Genomic DNA, 16,785 nt, shown 5'->3' on the forward strand with positions numbered 1-16,785 from the left:
AAACTTGGGTCTGCTCATCAGACACACAGCAAAGCCAATCTACTGACACCAGGTTGTGGTGAAGGAAAGTACAGCATTTATTGCAGGCACCAAGCAAGGAGGAGGGGCAGATAGTGCTCAAAAGACCCAAACTCCCTGATGGTTTTCAGGGAAGGGACTTTAAAGGCAGTGTGAGGGAGAAGGTCACAGAGTGCATGCTCAGCTCTTGCTCAGTTCTCTGATTTGTTGGTGGCGAGGTCACAGGGTGATGTTTCAGGAATCTTAGCCATCAACCTTCTGGTTCCAGTCAATCTGGGGTCTACATGCTGGTGGTCAGCAGTTAATTTCCTCCACCTGGTGGGTGTTTCAGTATCTGCAAAACAACTCAAGGACATGACTCAGAATATTATCTATAGCCCTTGAGGAGGAACTAAAGGTCCTTGACTTTGTTTAATGGCTAAACTATTATTATTTTGTCTTGCTTAACTGTTTTCCTTTGTTTCTGCATTTTTTTCACTTCTCTGATTAAAGTTGCTCATTGGAACTCAGGGAAGGCCTGAGGCTAAAGCTTTTTTACAGACAAGAGGCAGGTCAGGGGACACAGGGTCCTGCTCAGTTTCAAAGAAATATCTGAAGAGATAATGACCAAGAATTTTCTAAAATAATATAATACAATACAACAAACCAGAGGGGGAAAAATGCAGAAGTGAAAAAAAAAAAAAAAAAACTGGACAAATCATAGTTAAACTGCTGAAAACTAAAGATGAAAAAAGCTTGAGGCAATCAGAGAAAACAGAGATATTATTGATACATGCTGTAAAACAAAGATAAGAAATGCAGCACTAATTTTTGTAAAAGCTGGAAGGACTGTGTTAACATTGGAAAAAAATAGGCTTCTAAACAAAGAGTGTCATCAGTGATAAAGAGAGATATCACATAATGATAAAGGGCTCAATGCAGCAGAAGGGCACAATAATCACAGTAATCTTAAATGAATCAGCAATTTCAAACGAATAAAGCGAAAACCATAAAACTATAAAGGAAAATAGGTAGGCATGAAGAGATGTCATTTAAAACTAAGAAGTCTACCAATAGGCAGATATTTGATATTCCTTAGATGAACATTAATAAATAGCATATAACTGATCAAAATCCTTTGGTGAGGTGGGTGCCGGGCGGGAGGAGGTGGAGGAGGCTGTGGCCACCAGAGACCTTCTCAACGCCCCCAGCTTCAGCCGGGAAGATGATTGAGGAAAGTGGGAACAAGCAGAAGACCATGGCAGAGAAGAGACAGCTGTTCATAGAAATGCGTGCTCAGAATTTTGATGTCATACGACTATCAACTTACAAAACAGCTTGCAAATTACGATTTGTACAAAAACGATGCAACCTGGTTAAGAATCTGCCTGCCAACACGGGTGACACGGGTTCGAGCCCTGGTCAGGGAAGCTCCCACATGCAGTGGAGCAACTAAGCCCGTGAGCCACAGCTACTGAGCCCATGCACCACAACTACTGAAGCCCACGTGCCTAGAGATGGTGCTCTGCAACAAGAAAAGCCACTGCAATAAGAAACCAGTGCACCGCAACTGAAGAGTAGCCCCTGCTCACTGCAACTAGAGGAAGCCCGTGTGCAGCAACAAAGACCCAATGCAGCCAATAAGTTAATTAACAAAAAAAAAATCCTATGGTGAGAGAGAGATAGAAGAAATGGGAGCAAGACAATAGATACTATTGTCATCATTTCTTATAATAGAAAATGAATAAGTACTAGTATTATTCTCTAAGAAAGAGAGGATATAGTGAATTGGGTAAAGTTATAATTATAAAGATAACCAATAGAATATACAAACCTTTTTAAATATTAAAAGAAAAAATTTTAAGCCATTTGTTGAAAGGTTTTTTAATCTATAAAACCATATAATAATACTTTTGAATAGCAGACTAAGATCAGGTACATTAGTCAGATCAATAAACATAAGTGGGCAAAAATTACCTACTAAAAAGAAAAAAAGATTTTCAAATTGATGCACAAAGCAAAACCTAACAGTACTATTTACATAAAAATGCAACTATAACTAAGTGATTAAGAAAGATTAAAAATAAAAGACTGCTCAAAAGTATTCCATTTAATGCAAACCAAAGAAAGCAGGCATCATATTTTTTATCTAAGTAGGTAGAATTCTGGCCACTTTGGCATAAGCAGTACAGAGAAGGACATTTAAATGCTATAATGGACTTGACTGGTGGCATAGTGGTTTAGAATCCACCTGCCGATGAGGAGGACACAGGTTCAATCCCTGGTCTGGGAAGATCCCACATGCCGTGGAGTAACTAAGCCTGTGCACCACAACTACTGTTCTCTAGAGCCCGTGAGCCACAACTACTGAGCCCACGTGCCACAACTAGTGAAGCCCATGTGCCTAGAGCCCGTGCCCCGCAACAAGAGAAACCACTGCACTGAGAAACCCATGTACTACAATGAAGAGTAGCCCCCGCTTATCACAACTAGAGAAAACATGTGCAGAGGAACGAAGACCTAATGCAGCCAATTAATTAATTAATTAATTAATTAAAATGCTATAGTGTCCAGTTTCCAATACAAGATATTATATTAGAAGTATATATGCACCAAATAGATTCATATAACCACCAAAACAAAAGTAGAGATACGTAAGTGGTAAGAGACAATAATCCACCTCTTTCAGTCCATGAAAGATGAAGTAAAACCAAAAAAGGATATGGAGAACTAAATAACATAGTTAATGAGTTAACTCTAGTTGGTACATATCAAACTGCAAAGTCCCTTCTCAACAACAGAACTGATTTATTTGGGGTGGCAAAGTGCCCAGCTAAAATACTACATTCCCAGACTTCCCTGCACCTACATAGAGCCACATGACAGAGTGCTAACTAAGGAGGAGGAATCAGTATAGTGTGGAATTTCTGGGAAATCTCCTTAAAGAGAAACAGGCAGACCCTTCCTTTCTTTCCAGAAAAGACGGATATGATGGCTTGAGCTTTAGCAATGTCTTGCACCACAAAGACAAGGACGTGGGAACAGTGAATATGAAAGATCTTAGGTTTCTAACAACTTGGGGAAATTACCAGACTAGCCTTGGACTACCGAACCCTAGATTATTTTTTTAAATCCTTGTGTAGTTATGCTGTTATAGTTGGATCTCTGTTCTATGTACCTGCACTTAATCGTAATAGATATAAACCCAAAAGTAAAGAACACCCAAAAAACATTCACCCAAATTGACCATGTATTTTAGGACATACAGGTTTGTATTCTGAGTTTGGTTCACAGACAAAACTCAGAAAACGCAGGATTAGCCTAAAGCAGGAAGGGGGTCACTGCATCCTGGGTGTAGGAGACCAGGTGCACATACGGGTAAATTACAGATGTCGGGCAGAAAGGCAAAGACTTTTACCTCCTTCAACACCTCAATTTTCTCTGTGAAATAGGAGCCAGAAATGTTTAAAAGGTAAGGGAGGAAGTAGAGGTAGAGGAGATTTGCATATTTACAACGGCCACCAGGGGATGAGAGAGGGAGTTGAGAAGGCAAGATTCTTGGTGTTTTTGTTTTATGTTATTGTTGTTCTTCAGATCCAAGAACCAAATTTTCATTTTCAGTCAGTTCTGCCATGGATAAAGGGAAACATAAAATGGTTAGATTCAGAGGCTCATTAAGTTGGAAAAATGGTTCAGGCATTAAGTAAGCAAAACACTCCCTCAGGTCACTTAGAACCTGGAACCCTGGCACAAAGAGCAGATTTGTATACCAGATCCCTGCATATCAAGAACTAAAACCTCTAATTTTAGGAAGAAAGCCAAAGCAAATTCACAAATACGAAAATAAACTCAACATTGAATTTAACAATTTAATCAAAATTCCCTAATTTATGCCTTTTACTGATTTTTTACAAACTAGTAAATTAATATTAACTTAAGTATTTTTGCTACCTTAATAGAAAAAAAAATTACAGGTGTAGCTAACAAGAAAAGAACATCAACTGGCCTAAAGATATTTTGTGAGGTTTAAGAGAGAGTCACCCCCTGGTGGTAGATTCATGGTAACAGCAACAAAATAGGAAAAGGAACAGTCTGTGTCATTGACAACCTACATTATGTGAGGGCAAAAGCCTTGGCCAAATCTAATGACCAAAAAAAGGTAGTAGTATAAGTGCTTCTTTTCCAATTTAATAGAATAATAGCAGTTTTTCTTTAGAAGAGTGATCTAGAATCAAGATCTAAGATTTTAATACAATATTCCATATAGTGCAGAAATCCTTTCTACAAAACTCTCTTTGTGGTAGATGCCCTTCCTAAATCACTATAGTAATAAAAACCTTATTCTCTGGACACCACGGATTGTGAGCTTAAATCTGAACTGTTTTGTGTCCTTCAACCAGTAAATCTGATTTTGCAATCTGAAACAACAGAGAAAAGCCCTGTGCCTGACTTCAAATATATCTCTCTTCTTTGCTCTTCTCTGTGATAAATACACCCTTTTAGTCCATTGACTTGATTTCTAGAACTTTACATGCTGGGCTTCCAGAGCTTCCAGATAGACTTAAATTTGTCAGTGCCTATTTTTATTGCAGTGCCAAAATAAAACTGACTATCCCAGATATAGCCTCACCAGCAGAATACAGGCATGTCTATTCATGCTATTCACGTTTCCCATATAGATTTTAGTAGCTGTATCACACTTCAGCTCATATATTTTAGTCGCAATTGTTCCTGAATAGCTCTATGTGGTATGGTGACCAGTAAGCTAAGTGTTGGGGTAAAATCAGTAGATTCAAGGGCCAGCACCTATTTCTGAAAGTGTATCCCTTAGGTCAGCTAACTCTTTTCAAACTTCCACCATAAACCTGACAATAAGATAAAAGACAGGCAATAGAAGAATACCTTCATGATATCCATGAAGCAGAGACAATAAAACATCAACTTTTTGGCAAGTTTTGTTGTTCAGACCAGACTGCTATTGGTGACCTAGCATCACACAGCAAGGGAACTCAAGTCAGGTCTGCATGCAGCGCCCTGAATCGGAAGTGGAGAGCCAAGGGCAGCTGTGGGTATCCCTCTGCACTGGCCTGTGTGACTATATAATAAAGCAAGAAAGGGTGTTATTGGTGGTTAAAGGCTATTGAGAATTTTTTTCTGGGGAGTGTTTAGGCAAAGGGGCAGAAATTAAACATTTATTTGGCAGTAGCAGCTTCCCAACAATAGTGGAATCTTCCGTCAGCTGTAGCAAATGGAGTCACACAGAGAAATGCCTTTGGTACCTCTGGGCAGATATTTAATACGGATCACTATTTGATATCTGTTTATATAGTTGGTATTTACCATAAGGAAAGTTTTCATGTGATTTTTTCATTTTCACATTCCTTAGGATAACATATATACCCATAAGAACACCTGATACAGATGTGACTCAAAACATTTTTACTATTAACACAGAAAAAAAGTATATATAAATATATCATTCCAGCTATTACATAAGTGGCTACACTTACATTATGTGAGAATCTATATGAAATAAACAGTATGCCGGAAAAAGATATTTTATTAGAAAACAAATAATTCTTAACCAATTGACTGCTGTCTGTGATTAAAACTTAGTTTTGTCACTTTTTCTTTTTATATTTCAGGGACTTTGAAGGCAACCATATCCATAATTTAAGAAATCTGACTTTTATTTCCTGCAGTAATTTAACTGTTTTGTAAGTAACATTTTGTCCTTTTGAAGTAATATTGTATCTCTTTACAAACAAAATGAATCATTTATGTGAATAGAATCAAGCATAAACATGCATAGTAATTATAGCAAATGTTTCTTCTCAGCTCAAAGTTTTTTGAAACATAAGCATATTGGCAAAATTATTGATGTTCAAATCAGGCATAAACACAGGTTCACAGCATACATGAATCATCACAATGGTACTGTCATATGAGACCTGCTTTTCTCAAACTTAAGTAATACCCAACTTAATGCAAAAAATTTCTCATAAACCACCTAGAATCTGTCCTCGGATCTCCGTTTGAGAAACACCAAGTTAAAGTCCTAATCTATAAGGATTATTACTGTAAAGATTGTGGGGGGGAAATTAATTATAATTTTTAAAAACTGCAGAGTTTTCACATCCATGAGGATATAATTGTGGCCACCAGGATAAACCTTAGAATATTATTGAGTATAATTTCTCCTTATACGTCTCTGGCTTATTTTAAATTCACGTTGCCTTTTCCATGACAGTGAAGGATGCTGGGGCTTCCTTCAGTATAAAAATATAACCGCCTCATTTGCAGTTTACTTTTCCAGAAGAGTATTTTTCAAACTGTGGGTTGAAACTCACAAGTGGGTGATGAAAGCACTATAGTATGTCTGGAGCAGCATTTTTTTTAATGAAATAGAATTGGGTTGAATAAAAAATATCAGAGTGCAATTCAGATAATTAAATGCATTGGTTCATGAATCTTGGATTGCGTGGGTATATCTTATGTCCCAATGCAAAATGTACTTTTTTTACTGTAGGTCACCATGTGAAAAGTTTGAAAATCATCATAGGAGAATATGCAGGACCCCTGAGTATAGGCAGTGCAATAGCTACACTGATACAACGAAAAATTTTACCCAGTTATGCCCCCCCCCCATTCCAGTGGGTTCAAAGCCACTGAAATGTTTGAACTTTTCTGCAGTGAGTTTAGCATCTTCAGATGCAAGATTCTCTCTATCAGTCATGCAAAATAGCTCATGGTAATTGCCCAAAAGAAACCAAATTGCACTTAAAGAACATAGGCCAAATAAGTATCCAAAAAAACGTAGCCCTTCCTTTCTGTTCTACTTGTATTTGTTTTTAGAGAAACCTCTCTAAGAAGAAATCATTCGTGAGTTTCCTCTTGGCAAGGATGCTGGGAGAAAGTGGTAATGGTTTGGAATGCTGGGGGGGAATAAATACATAAGGATGGGGCGAGGCCAGGCATGTAGGACATGCTTCCAGGCATGTCCCACAATACTCCAAGAATTGGAAATCCTTTAAACGTTTTCTGTGAGTTAGTCCTTTTTGCTAGCTCATAACACGAGATCAGTGCAGAGATGAACTGTCAAGACGTATAGTCTGATTCAGCCTCCCCAACTAGAGATCTTCTGAGTTGGTCCAGCTTAGATTAGACTTCTTCTGGCATCTCCACCCTAAATCACATCAGCTACCCAATGTGCACCAGTGCTATTGTGTGGGTGGTATTTTGTTGGACAGATACACCACAAAGACTGCAGAGGAAACAGACAGCTCCCGGGCCTGATACTCAGTCTGTATTCTCAGGAGTCAAGGTTTTCACTATTCCCCTGTGGAGCTCTTCCTAATGCCCTTAGAAATGCCCTTGAACACTTTTATTTTTATCATCATTAAAAGATTTGGGAAACAAGATTAAAATCATTATAGATTGGGTCATTTATCACACTACTTCAAAGTCTCTTAAAGTGAAAATTCACTACGCATAATTATCTTTGTTGTTTGCAGGCTGTTAATCTCCTCTCCAATAACTCACCCATCAGTTATCTCCAGAAGCTACAACATCTTTTTCTTTTTACTTTCAGGGTAATGAGGAAAAACAAAATTAATCACCTCAATGAAAATACGTTTGCACCACTCCAGAAACTAGATGAATTGTAAGTTTGATTACACATATGTTGATAAAAATTTTCTTTCTGCTGTTCCAGTTCATATTTGTTACCCATATATGTTTTTACACATAAGAAAGATTTGTTTTTCTGTTTTCCTGGCACTATTTCTCTATACCTTGAGCCACAAAGGAATTCTGATAGCTTAAAAAATGTGTGTAAAAGAAAACTATAAAATAAATATTTGAGGAAAGTGAGGTAAAGAAACATAGCTGTGGAGAGAGAACAAAGTCAGGAGAAATTAATAAATAAAATACATCCTACACCACTCTGGCCCACTGCTAGAGAAGGCCAGAAAATTTATCTTTAAGTTTCCTAGAGAGCTAGGATTCAGAGGCCAGGAGATAAAAGACACCACTTTACTGATTCTGAAACCCAAGTGTAATCTTGGATCCATTAGGAAATTAGACACTGCCACTGACAACATCCCAAACTGTAATAATAGAAAAGAGAGCTATTTATAATGTCCCTTTTTTAAGATCAATGACACGGTTCCAAAGGACATTAAAACAACTCTCTGATAAATTAAAGCCCTATGGTCCAAGCACGTAGTAGTTGATTCTCCAAAGAAAATAATCATAGGACAATGGGTAAAGTACATATCCTTCCAACAATTATTGTAGTGTTAATTTCTTCAATTGGGATTTTGTTAAAGTCTGGGCTAGCCACTAGTTTGATTTTGTGTTTTCTAAAAAGAATCTGGGGTGTGGATAAAAAGTACATGTTTAACAATTAGCTGGACAGAATTTTGATTCGTTAAACACTTCTCTATAAAAATTAAAGAATGTAACTAAAATTTTCTCGGGACACCTTACCTACAAACTGAGACAGGTGGAGGGAATACATATGTCCCAGGCAGAAACGTTCCTTGGGAAATGATCCAGCATTCTTCTCCAAAACATCAATACTAATCATTCACAAAACGCACAATAAAATCTCAATAGATATCAGAACCAAGCATCTGCTGTAACAATTCCCGGTGTCTGGCAGGTAAAACATGCCAACAACGCATGGGAAATTATTTTATTCTCAGTAGTAGGGAGGGGTGTATGAGGTGACTCAAATGAGATTACCTAGCCATTAAGATACAAGGTAGTCAAGGGGTCCATACTTTTCCTTGTTTTATCCTACTTGCAACCACCATCTGAATACCGGAAGGCAATTTCTGCAAATCCTGACTTTCATGGTGGCGCTAAGGTGGGGGTTCTATGTAAGTATCCGTAACCAGTAGTGAGCATGGAACACAACAGGTTAGTCTGTTACCAGTGCTAATCCAGGTTCAGAGGTAAAGGAAAGAGCAATAAAGGGGCAGAGAGGGTCACCAAGACCAAGAATTAATCCTGCCTAAATCCTGCCAAATCCCTTACTAAATGCTGGCCCAAAAAATCAGGTTTACAGGGATGAAAATGGTATGTTTTCTAAGAGGTGATGGTTTATGTGGATATGTCTAGACCTCAAATGAGTGACTCTCCTTCTGAGAGGAGGCTGCACCAGCCTATGTGCCCCTCCTGGCTTGATCCCACCAACCGACGTAATGAAGACAAGTAAACTGCCAACAATCAGGATTCGCTTCTCCCAGGAGACTTTAAACAGTTCTGGGGGCAGAAACTTGGCTACGTGCTTGATTTACTTTGTGCTTTCAGAAATGGACCTCAAGTCGAGTTAAGTTTAGACCAACTTTCCTAAAACCGAACTGAGAAAATGGTCTTTTTATGTGTCACTTAGGATCTAGGCCAAACGGTCCCCACTACATGATTCATGATAAAAAGAACTATACGTTAGAATTTGCTCTAACAGCCAAAACCAGCACTCCCCTGAGAAACAGCTGAATATGATATTTCGAGATTTAATTAAGAGTCCTAGTGGACTCTTCTAAATCTGTTTTTCACGTTGCCGCCCTAACATGATCAATATTTTACTTGACTTCCCACGCAAGGAACTGGAATTATGCCACAGTTTTACCTAAACATGAAGCAGATGCGGTCTGTGAATAGTCTTCTAAGTAGGGATACAAAGAATAGCTAGTCCAAAACTAAGCTGCATACTGGACAGCCCAAGATGAATAGGTACAGGGCTTGCATTGAAAGGGCTCACATCCTTCAGAAGAGGAGAATGTAGGTACAGAAACAGTTTTAATATGATGTTGTAAAAGATGTATGTGTTATCTGTGCCACATAAGGGAGAACAGAGAAGAGAATGTCTAACCTCTCTAGTTTCGGAAGAGTGACATGTGAGCAGAAGCTTTTTTTTTTCTTTAGGTACAGTTGATTTTCAATGTTATGTTACTTTCAGGTGTACAGCAAAGTCATCCAGTTTTGCATATTTTTTTTAGATTCTTTTCCAATGTAGGTTATAACAAGATAGTGAATAATAGTTCCCTGTGTTATATAGTGAATCCTTGTTGTTTATCTGAGCAAAATCTTAGGATGAAGAACAAGAAGCAAAGCTTATTCCAGGCAGGAGAAAGCACCCAGACAAAAACCTGGAGGTTACAATACTGAGTTGCATTCAGGTCCTGGTGAAAGTCATTTTGACTGAGTAGGAAGTGGTAGGAAACTAAGCTGGAAGGCTAGACAGTGGCAAGATATTTAAAGACTTTTTTATATCACATTAAGCAGTTTTGAATTTATCTTCTGTACAACAATGAGCTATTGAAGGATTTTAAGAAAGGGATGAAATCTTAGAAACATCCCTTTGGTTGTCAAATCAGACCATCTATCTTCACAGGCAATTCATCCATAAATACATAAATAACAGAAACAGCCTCAAGGTTCAGTTTACAACATGAAAATAAAACATGTACAGCAAAGACATTTATAATATTGATTATATTAGCTACTTTTTAGTTTTAAAAACTCAATCTAAAACTATCTTGCCCTTCCAAGTTGAATAACTTATGATTTATAAGCACTCCAGTAACAAATAGATCTATTCCCATGCCTCTCTCTGTGGCAACTAATAGGATTTGGAGATGGACAGGGAAAGTGGTTAGGCTTTCTCTTATTATCTCTTGATGACATTGGAGAACTCAAGCCTACTGAAACATTATCTTGTTTAGAAGAATTTGAGGGCTTTCTCATGAGAGTTGCCACTGTCAAAGCTACCACAAGAGCTGCTACTGTCCAAAATCTTCTCACAACTAAGCTACAAGATTATATACCACGTGTAGGCAGCCCTATTACTATACATACATGAAGTAACACACAAAATATGCAGACCCAGGAGTATATGAGATCTGGTGTATATCAGCTGTGGAAGAAACTGGAACCTGAAATAATCTACTTCCAGTTGAAAGTCATAATAAACTGGAGCAAAAGAAAAAATTAAGGCCCCAAAACACATTTCTACTCGAGGGAGGGATAGAGGGAGGAAGGGGAGGAAGATGAAAAAGGAAGAAGGGCACAACACAGATATTAACTGAATTAGAAAATTGTATCTATTAGAACCAGACCAAATATCACTGAGTAATTGTCTCTGAGTGAGTAATAAAATGGGATAAAATATTTTTATCTTTTACCATCTCACTCCCTTTTTAAAGTTTTGACTTCTATTAATTAATATTTACCTCACTAATGGCATTGTTTGAAAGTCATCTAATGGTTTTCAATAAATTACTGAACTATGGATAAAGTTTTAAGGAAATAATATGACATTTGCAATTGTTTCCCTAGGGATTTAGGAAGTAATAAGATTGAAAATCTTTCACTGCATGTCTTTAAGGATCTGAAGGAGCTCTCACAATTGTAAGACTGATATGAATTTTGTATTTTATTTTTTAATTCATTTTATTTTTTAATTCATTTTATTTTTTAAAATTGTGATTAAAATATACATGTGTGTGTGTTTACCATTTTAACCATTTTTAAGTGTACAGTGCAGTAGCATTACGTACATTCACATTGTTGTACAACCATCACCACCATCCACCTCTAGAACTGTTCCATTTTTCCAAACTGAAGCTCCACACCTATTAGACAAGAACTCCCCATCGATACCCACCCCCACCAGCATTCATCACTCTGTTCTGTCTTTGTGAATTTGGCATCCCTAAGTACCTCATAAGTGGGTGGAATCATACACCTATTTATCATTAAATCATACACCTATTATTATCATTCTGAATAATAATCCAAGTATGTAAGTACCACATGGTGTTTATCCATTCATCCATTGAAGGACACTTGTGTTGATTCCACCTTTTAGCTGCTGTGAGTAGTGCTGCTGTGAATGCAGATGTATAAATATCTGTTCGAGAGTTTGGTTTCAATTTTTTTGGGTATATAGCCCCAGAAGTAGAATTACTGGGTCAAATGGTAACTCTATTTTTAATTTGTAAAGGAAACACCATACTCTTCTCCATAGTGACTACACTATTCTATATTCCCACTATCAGCACGCAAGGATTCTAATTTCTCCACATCCTTTAAGAACAGTTGTTATTTTATATTTTTTTGGTAATAGCCAACATAATGGATGGGAAATGGTATTTCATTGTAGTTTTGATTTGCATTTCTCTAATGATTCATGATGTTGAGCATCTTTTCATATGCTTAGTGGCCATTCGTGTATCTTCTTTAGAGAATAGCTATTCAAGTCTTTGCCCATTTTTAAATTGGGTTGTTTGGGTTTTTGTTAAGTTGTAGGAGCATTGTTTTCAGATATATCATTTACAAATGTATTCTCCCATTCTGTAGGTTGCCTTTTGACCCTGTTAATAGTGTTTTCTGATGCACAAAAGTTTTTTATTTAGATGTGGTCCAATTATCGTTTTTTTGTTGTTGTTGTTACCGATGCTTTTGGTACAATATACAAGAAATCATTGCCTAATCCAGTGTCATGAAGCTTTTCTCTTATGATTTCTTCTAAGAGTTTTAAAGTTTTAGCTTTTCTATTTAGGCCTTTGATCCATTTTGAGATAATTTTGTATGTGGTGGGAGCTAATGGTCTAAGCTCTTTTTTTGCATGTGGATATCTATCTGGTTTTCCTAGCACCATTTGTTGAAAAGATTTTCCTTTCCCCATTGAATAGTCTTGGCATGTGCTACAAGTTATTTGACCATATATACAGTTTGTTCCTGGGCTCTCTGTTCTGTTCCACTGTCCTATACAACTGTCTTTATGTCAGCACCACACTGTTTTGACTACTGTAGCTTTGTAGTACATTTTGAATCAGGAAGTGAGACCTCCAATTTTGTTCTTCCTTTTCAAGGTTGTTTTAGATATTCAGGTCCCCTTGAGATTTCATGCAAATTTTATGATGGATTTCTCTATTTATGCAAAAAAAAAGTCATTGAGATTTTGATAGAGATTACACTGAATATGTAGATTGCTTTGTGTAGTATTAACATCTTAATGATATTAAATCTTCCAGTCCAAAAACACAGAATGTCTTTCCTTTAATTGGTGTCTTCTTTAATATCATTCGGCAACATTTTGTTTTCCAAGTACAAGTCCTTCACCTTTATTCAGTTTATTCCTAAGTATTTTATTCTTTTAATGCTATTGTAAATGGAATTGTTTTCTTAATTATCTTTTTGGATTGCTTATGGTTAGTGTATAGAAATGCATTTGATTATTGATTATTTTTGATTATTGATTATTGTTTGATTATTGTGTGTTGGGTTTGCATTTGGCAATTTTGCTGTATTTGTTTATTAGTTCTGACAGTTTTTGTGTGTATGTGTGTGTGACATCGTTAGGGTTTTACACACATAAAATCATGTCATCTGTGAACAGAGATAGTTTTACTTCTCCCTTTCCAATTTGGATGCCTTTTATTTCTTGCCTAATTGCTCTGGCTAGGACTTCCAGCACTATGTTGAATAGAAATGGTGAAAGTGGGAATCCTTGTATTCTTACTGATTTTAGAGAAAAAGCTTTCAGCCTTTCACCATTGGGTATGGTATTTGCTGTGGCTTTCACATATGGCCTTTACTATGTTATGATAGTTTCCTTCTGTTCATAGATTGTTGAGTCCCCTTCCCTTCTTTCATACAACACATTTCTTATTGTCATTCTTCCTCTCTTTCCTTCTTTCTGTAGTTATCACTCCTCCCCAACCCAACTAAATTTCTTGAAAAGTGAACCTGCCCTGAGAAGTTCCCTTTAAACAATTCTTGTTTCAAGGTGTTGTTTCACAAAGATTTTTAAATTTTCTCCATTTACATTCAGATGTACTGTCACTCTGATATCCATCTCTTTGTTTCTAGCTATAGAGCCTTTTCCTTTTCCTTTCATGCCTCACAACTTGCTAATGTAATATGCCACTCTTTGACATGATGTATTGTAAAAAATATTCAATGCGATTTCACTAATTCAAGTTTTGACTAAACGAGGTTCTTTTTCTTTTATTTAAACCACACCTGATGATAGGCAAAATCTGAAGTGGTGTAGCTTCCCTTTGGGTACCCTGCTGCTCCTTTGGTGGAACCATTCCTGAACCTCCCCACCTTCATGCTCATGTTGTCTTAGCTCTCTCTTTCTTTCTCACTAACACACTTACTGAGAGCTGTGCACTGTCCTAAAAGTTCTGTCTCCATTAATCCACTTGAATGTCCAGTGAGCCCTAGGGGGCAAGTGCTATTGCTATACTTTTTTTGTTAATGTTTAAAGGTAACCCTAAGTCAACAGATACACTTTCTCTTTACTCAAATACTTTCTAGAGTTGACCTATTGCTACTCTTTTTTAAAAACAGGAATCTTTCCTATAACCCAATCCAGAAAATTCAAGCAAACCAATTTGATTACCTTGTCAAACTCAAGTCTCTGTAAGTATACACCTATAAGGATAGTTTTATGATGTATTTTTATTTACATTCTAATAGCTAACAAATTCTATAAAATAAGATTGATAGAATCTCAAATCAGAAGTTTTATTCCCAGGATATTGGTTAAACTCCAGAAAAACATATAAGATGAGTGCTTGCTGGGCTATAAACAGATAGTTATTAGTTTAATCTTTCATATTTATAAGCTAAAAATTAGATAATGATTAATCATTCTATATATTTCTATAATCACCAGGAGCTTATATTGGATTGTTTGCTTTGATCCTTTGAAAGCTTCTATGCATGTTTATTCTTTCATTAGCACTGATCATCTGAGAATTTATTATACGCATTGTTATCCCAAGATGGAATATTCTAGATTATGTAAAACATCACTTGCAACACACACGTGTAAACATACACACGTAAACACACACACACACAAATTATGTTAGGGACTAAGAATTGCCTTAAGAAGGTAAGCTTCAGTTCTTTTAAGTGTTCCCTCAGTAAAGTGGCATTTTATTAGAAAAAAAAATATTATTTAAAATTATTAGAAAATTTTCAAGAATGTAAAATGCCTTTGCTATTATAATATTGTTTAAAGATAATACTTGTTCATTTATTTCACAAATATTTATTGAGTAGTTACTATGCAGAAACCATTGTTCCACTATCTATTAGAAGCCAAAAAAATTCAAATAGGAGAGATAAAGAGAGATAAATAGCAGAATCAAAAAAAAGGGAGGAGAAAAAAGAGTTATTATGGAATCATGCAATCATGTGTGTGAAACTTTTGAAAATTGTAAAGCACTGTAGAATTCAAAGAATCTTTCATTCAATAAAAAAAATTTAATAAAAAAATTTTAAAGGAGTTAGGGAAGTGCCTAGGGAAGGCTAAGTATGAATATTTGGTTCAGAATAAGTGTTAACAGCATTTTATTAAACTGTCCTTCACAAAAACTCATTTTATTATACCCTGCATAACATTTTTTTTATAATTAATTTGATATTTTTAGCAGCCTAGAAGGAATTGAAATTTCAAATATCCAACAAAGGATGTTTAGACCTCTCATGAATCTCTCTCACATGTAAGCAGATGTTTTTTCTTGTTCTTCACCTTGATTTTAGTCTTTTATGTTTCCACATGTATTGTGCTAATACCTTCATACCCGACGCATCCAATCTTATTAATATTTTCTGCTTATTAATTTGCCCAAACAATAATTAACTCTTAAAGCATTGGTATTGAGTGGGGTGATTTTTAGTTTTCCATGGTTTGGTAGAATGAAAGGAGATTTGTCTGAAAGTCAGACAACAGGAATGTGGAGAGAACTCACTCGGGCTTGTAAGCTCTCCTGAGCGCTAATGCCAGTCACAGATACTCATGTTTGTCCACATGGCACAAATGTGACCAGATGAAGTGGGAAGTCACATAAACTACATAAAGGAAAACCTCCTCAGTGAAAATTGCCCACAGTGTCAGGGCATGATGGAGCAAGAGTGTACAGATAAAATGGTAAACCACGAAAAATCTTTTATTCAAACAGTGTGTCTCATCATATCATCAATTACATGCTTTTGAAACACTTTCTTTAATTGAAAATTAAAGAATATTTAATATATATTATATATATTTGTATAATATATATAAATATATTTATAAACATATATTTATATATGTTTATATATAAATATATAAAATATTTTTATATATATGACATATTAGAATGATCTCCATACTAGGGTAATTAATTCCCAATAATTTAGAAAGTGTCATGGCAGCCACCATCACTCTAAAATCCTGCTTTTATTTTAAATGTACTGGAGGACGCTGTTTTCATTTTCCGTAATTCCTCAGAGAGAATGCTTATAAAAGTTTCTTTGGTTGCACACAACAAGAAACCCTCTGACTAAATTAAGCAAAGCAGAGTTTATTGGAAGAAAATGGTGTAGCTCACCAGAAACAACTCAAGGAGCAGACTTGCACTGGGCAGAAACCATGGCAGATCCTGGGATCCAGGCAGCAAGAGTTAAACAGAACAATACACTGTAATTGTCAAGTTTTTATCTTATATTACTACAACTCTTTATACTACAAAGATCATTGATATTTTTTTGCCAGAGTACATGGCGTGAGGGGCAAATAGATCTAATTTGAATCCTGATTTCTGCATTTATTAGAAATTTTTCCAGCAGATAATTTGCTTCCCATTGAAGATTCACCTGGTATGGTGGTACCAACACCAACCTCATGGAGCTGCTTTGAGAATTTATTCCTGATACTTAGCAGATGCTCAATAAATGGTCCTGGTGTTGGTGGTAGCACAGTAGTAATTACTGATT

At 36.2% G+C, this 16,785-nt stretch overlaps 1 protein-coding gene across 4 annotated transcripts in view; it reads left to right on the plus strand.

Annotated features, from left to right (window-relative positions):
• The window catches only part of RXFP1 (relaxin family peptide receptor 1), a 74,588-nt gene that overhangs the window by 48,026 nt on the left and 9,777 nt on the right, over positions 1-16,785 (plus strand). For 2 of the 4 annotated variants that reach the window (XM_057728025.1, XM_057728024.1), the window contains exons 9-13: positions 5,643-5,714; positions 7,589-7,660; positions 11,344-11,415; positions 14,368-14,439; positions 15,459-15,530. In XM_057728025.1, coding sequence (XP_057584008.1) covers positions 5,643-5,714; positions 7,589-7,660; positions 11,344-11,415; positions 14,368-14,439; positions 15,459-15,530 — 360 coding nt within the window. The remainder of the gene's footprint in view (positions 1-5,642; positions 5,715-7,588; positions 7,661-11,343; positions 11,416-14,367; positions 14,440-15,458; positions 15,531-16,785) is intronic. The other 2 variants (XM_057728023.1, XM_057728026.1) reach the window with 2 other exon arrangements.

Source organism: Hippopotamus amphibius, chromosome 3 (genome assembly GCF_030028045.1).
Source record: "Hippopotamus amphibius kiboko isolate mHipAmp2 chromosome 3, mHipAmp2.hap2, whole genome shotgun sequence".
Lineage (NCBI taxonomy): Eukaryota > Metazoa > Chordata > Mammalia > Artiodactyla > Hippopotamidae > Hippopotamus > Hippopotamus amphibius.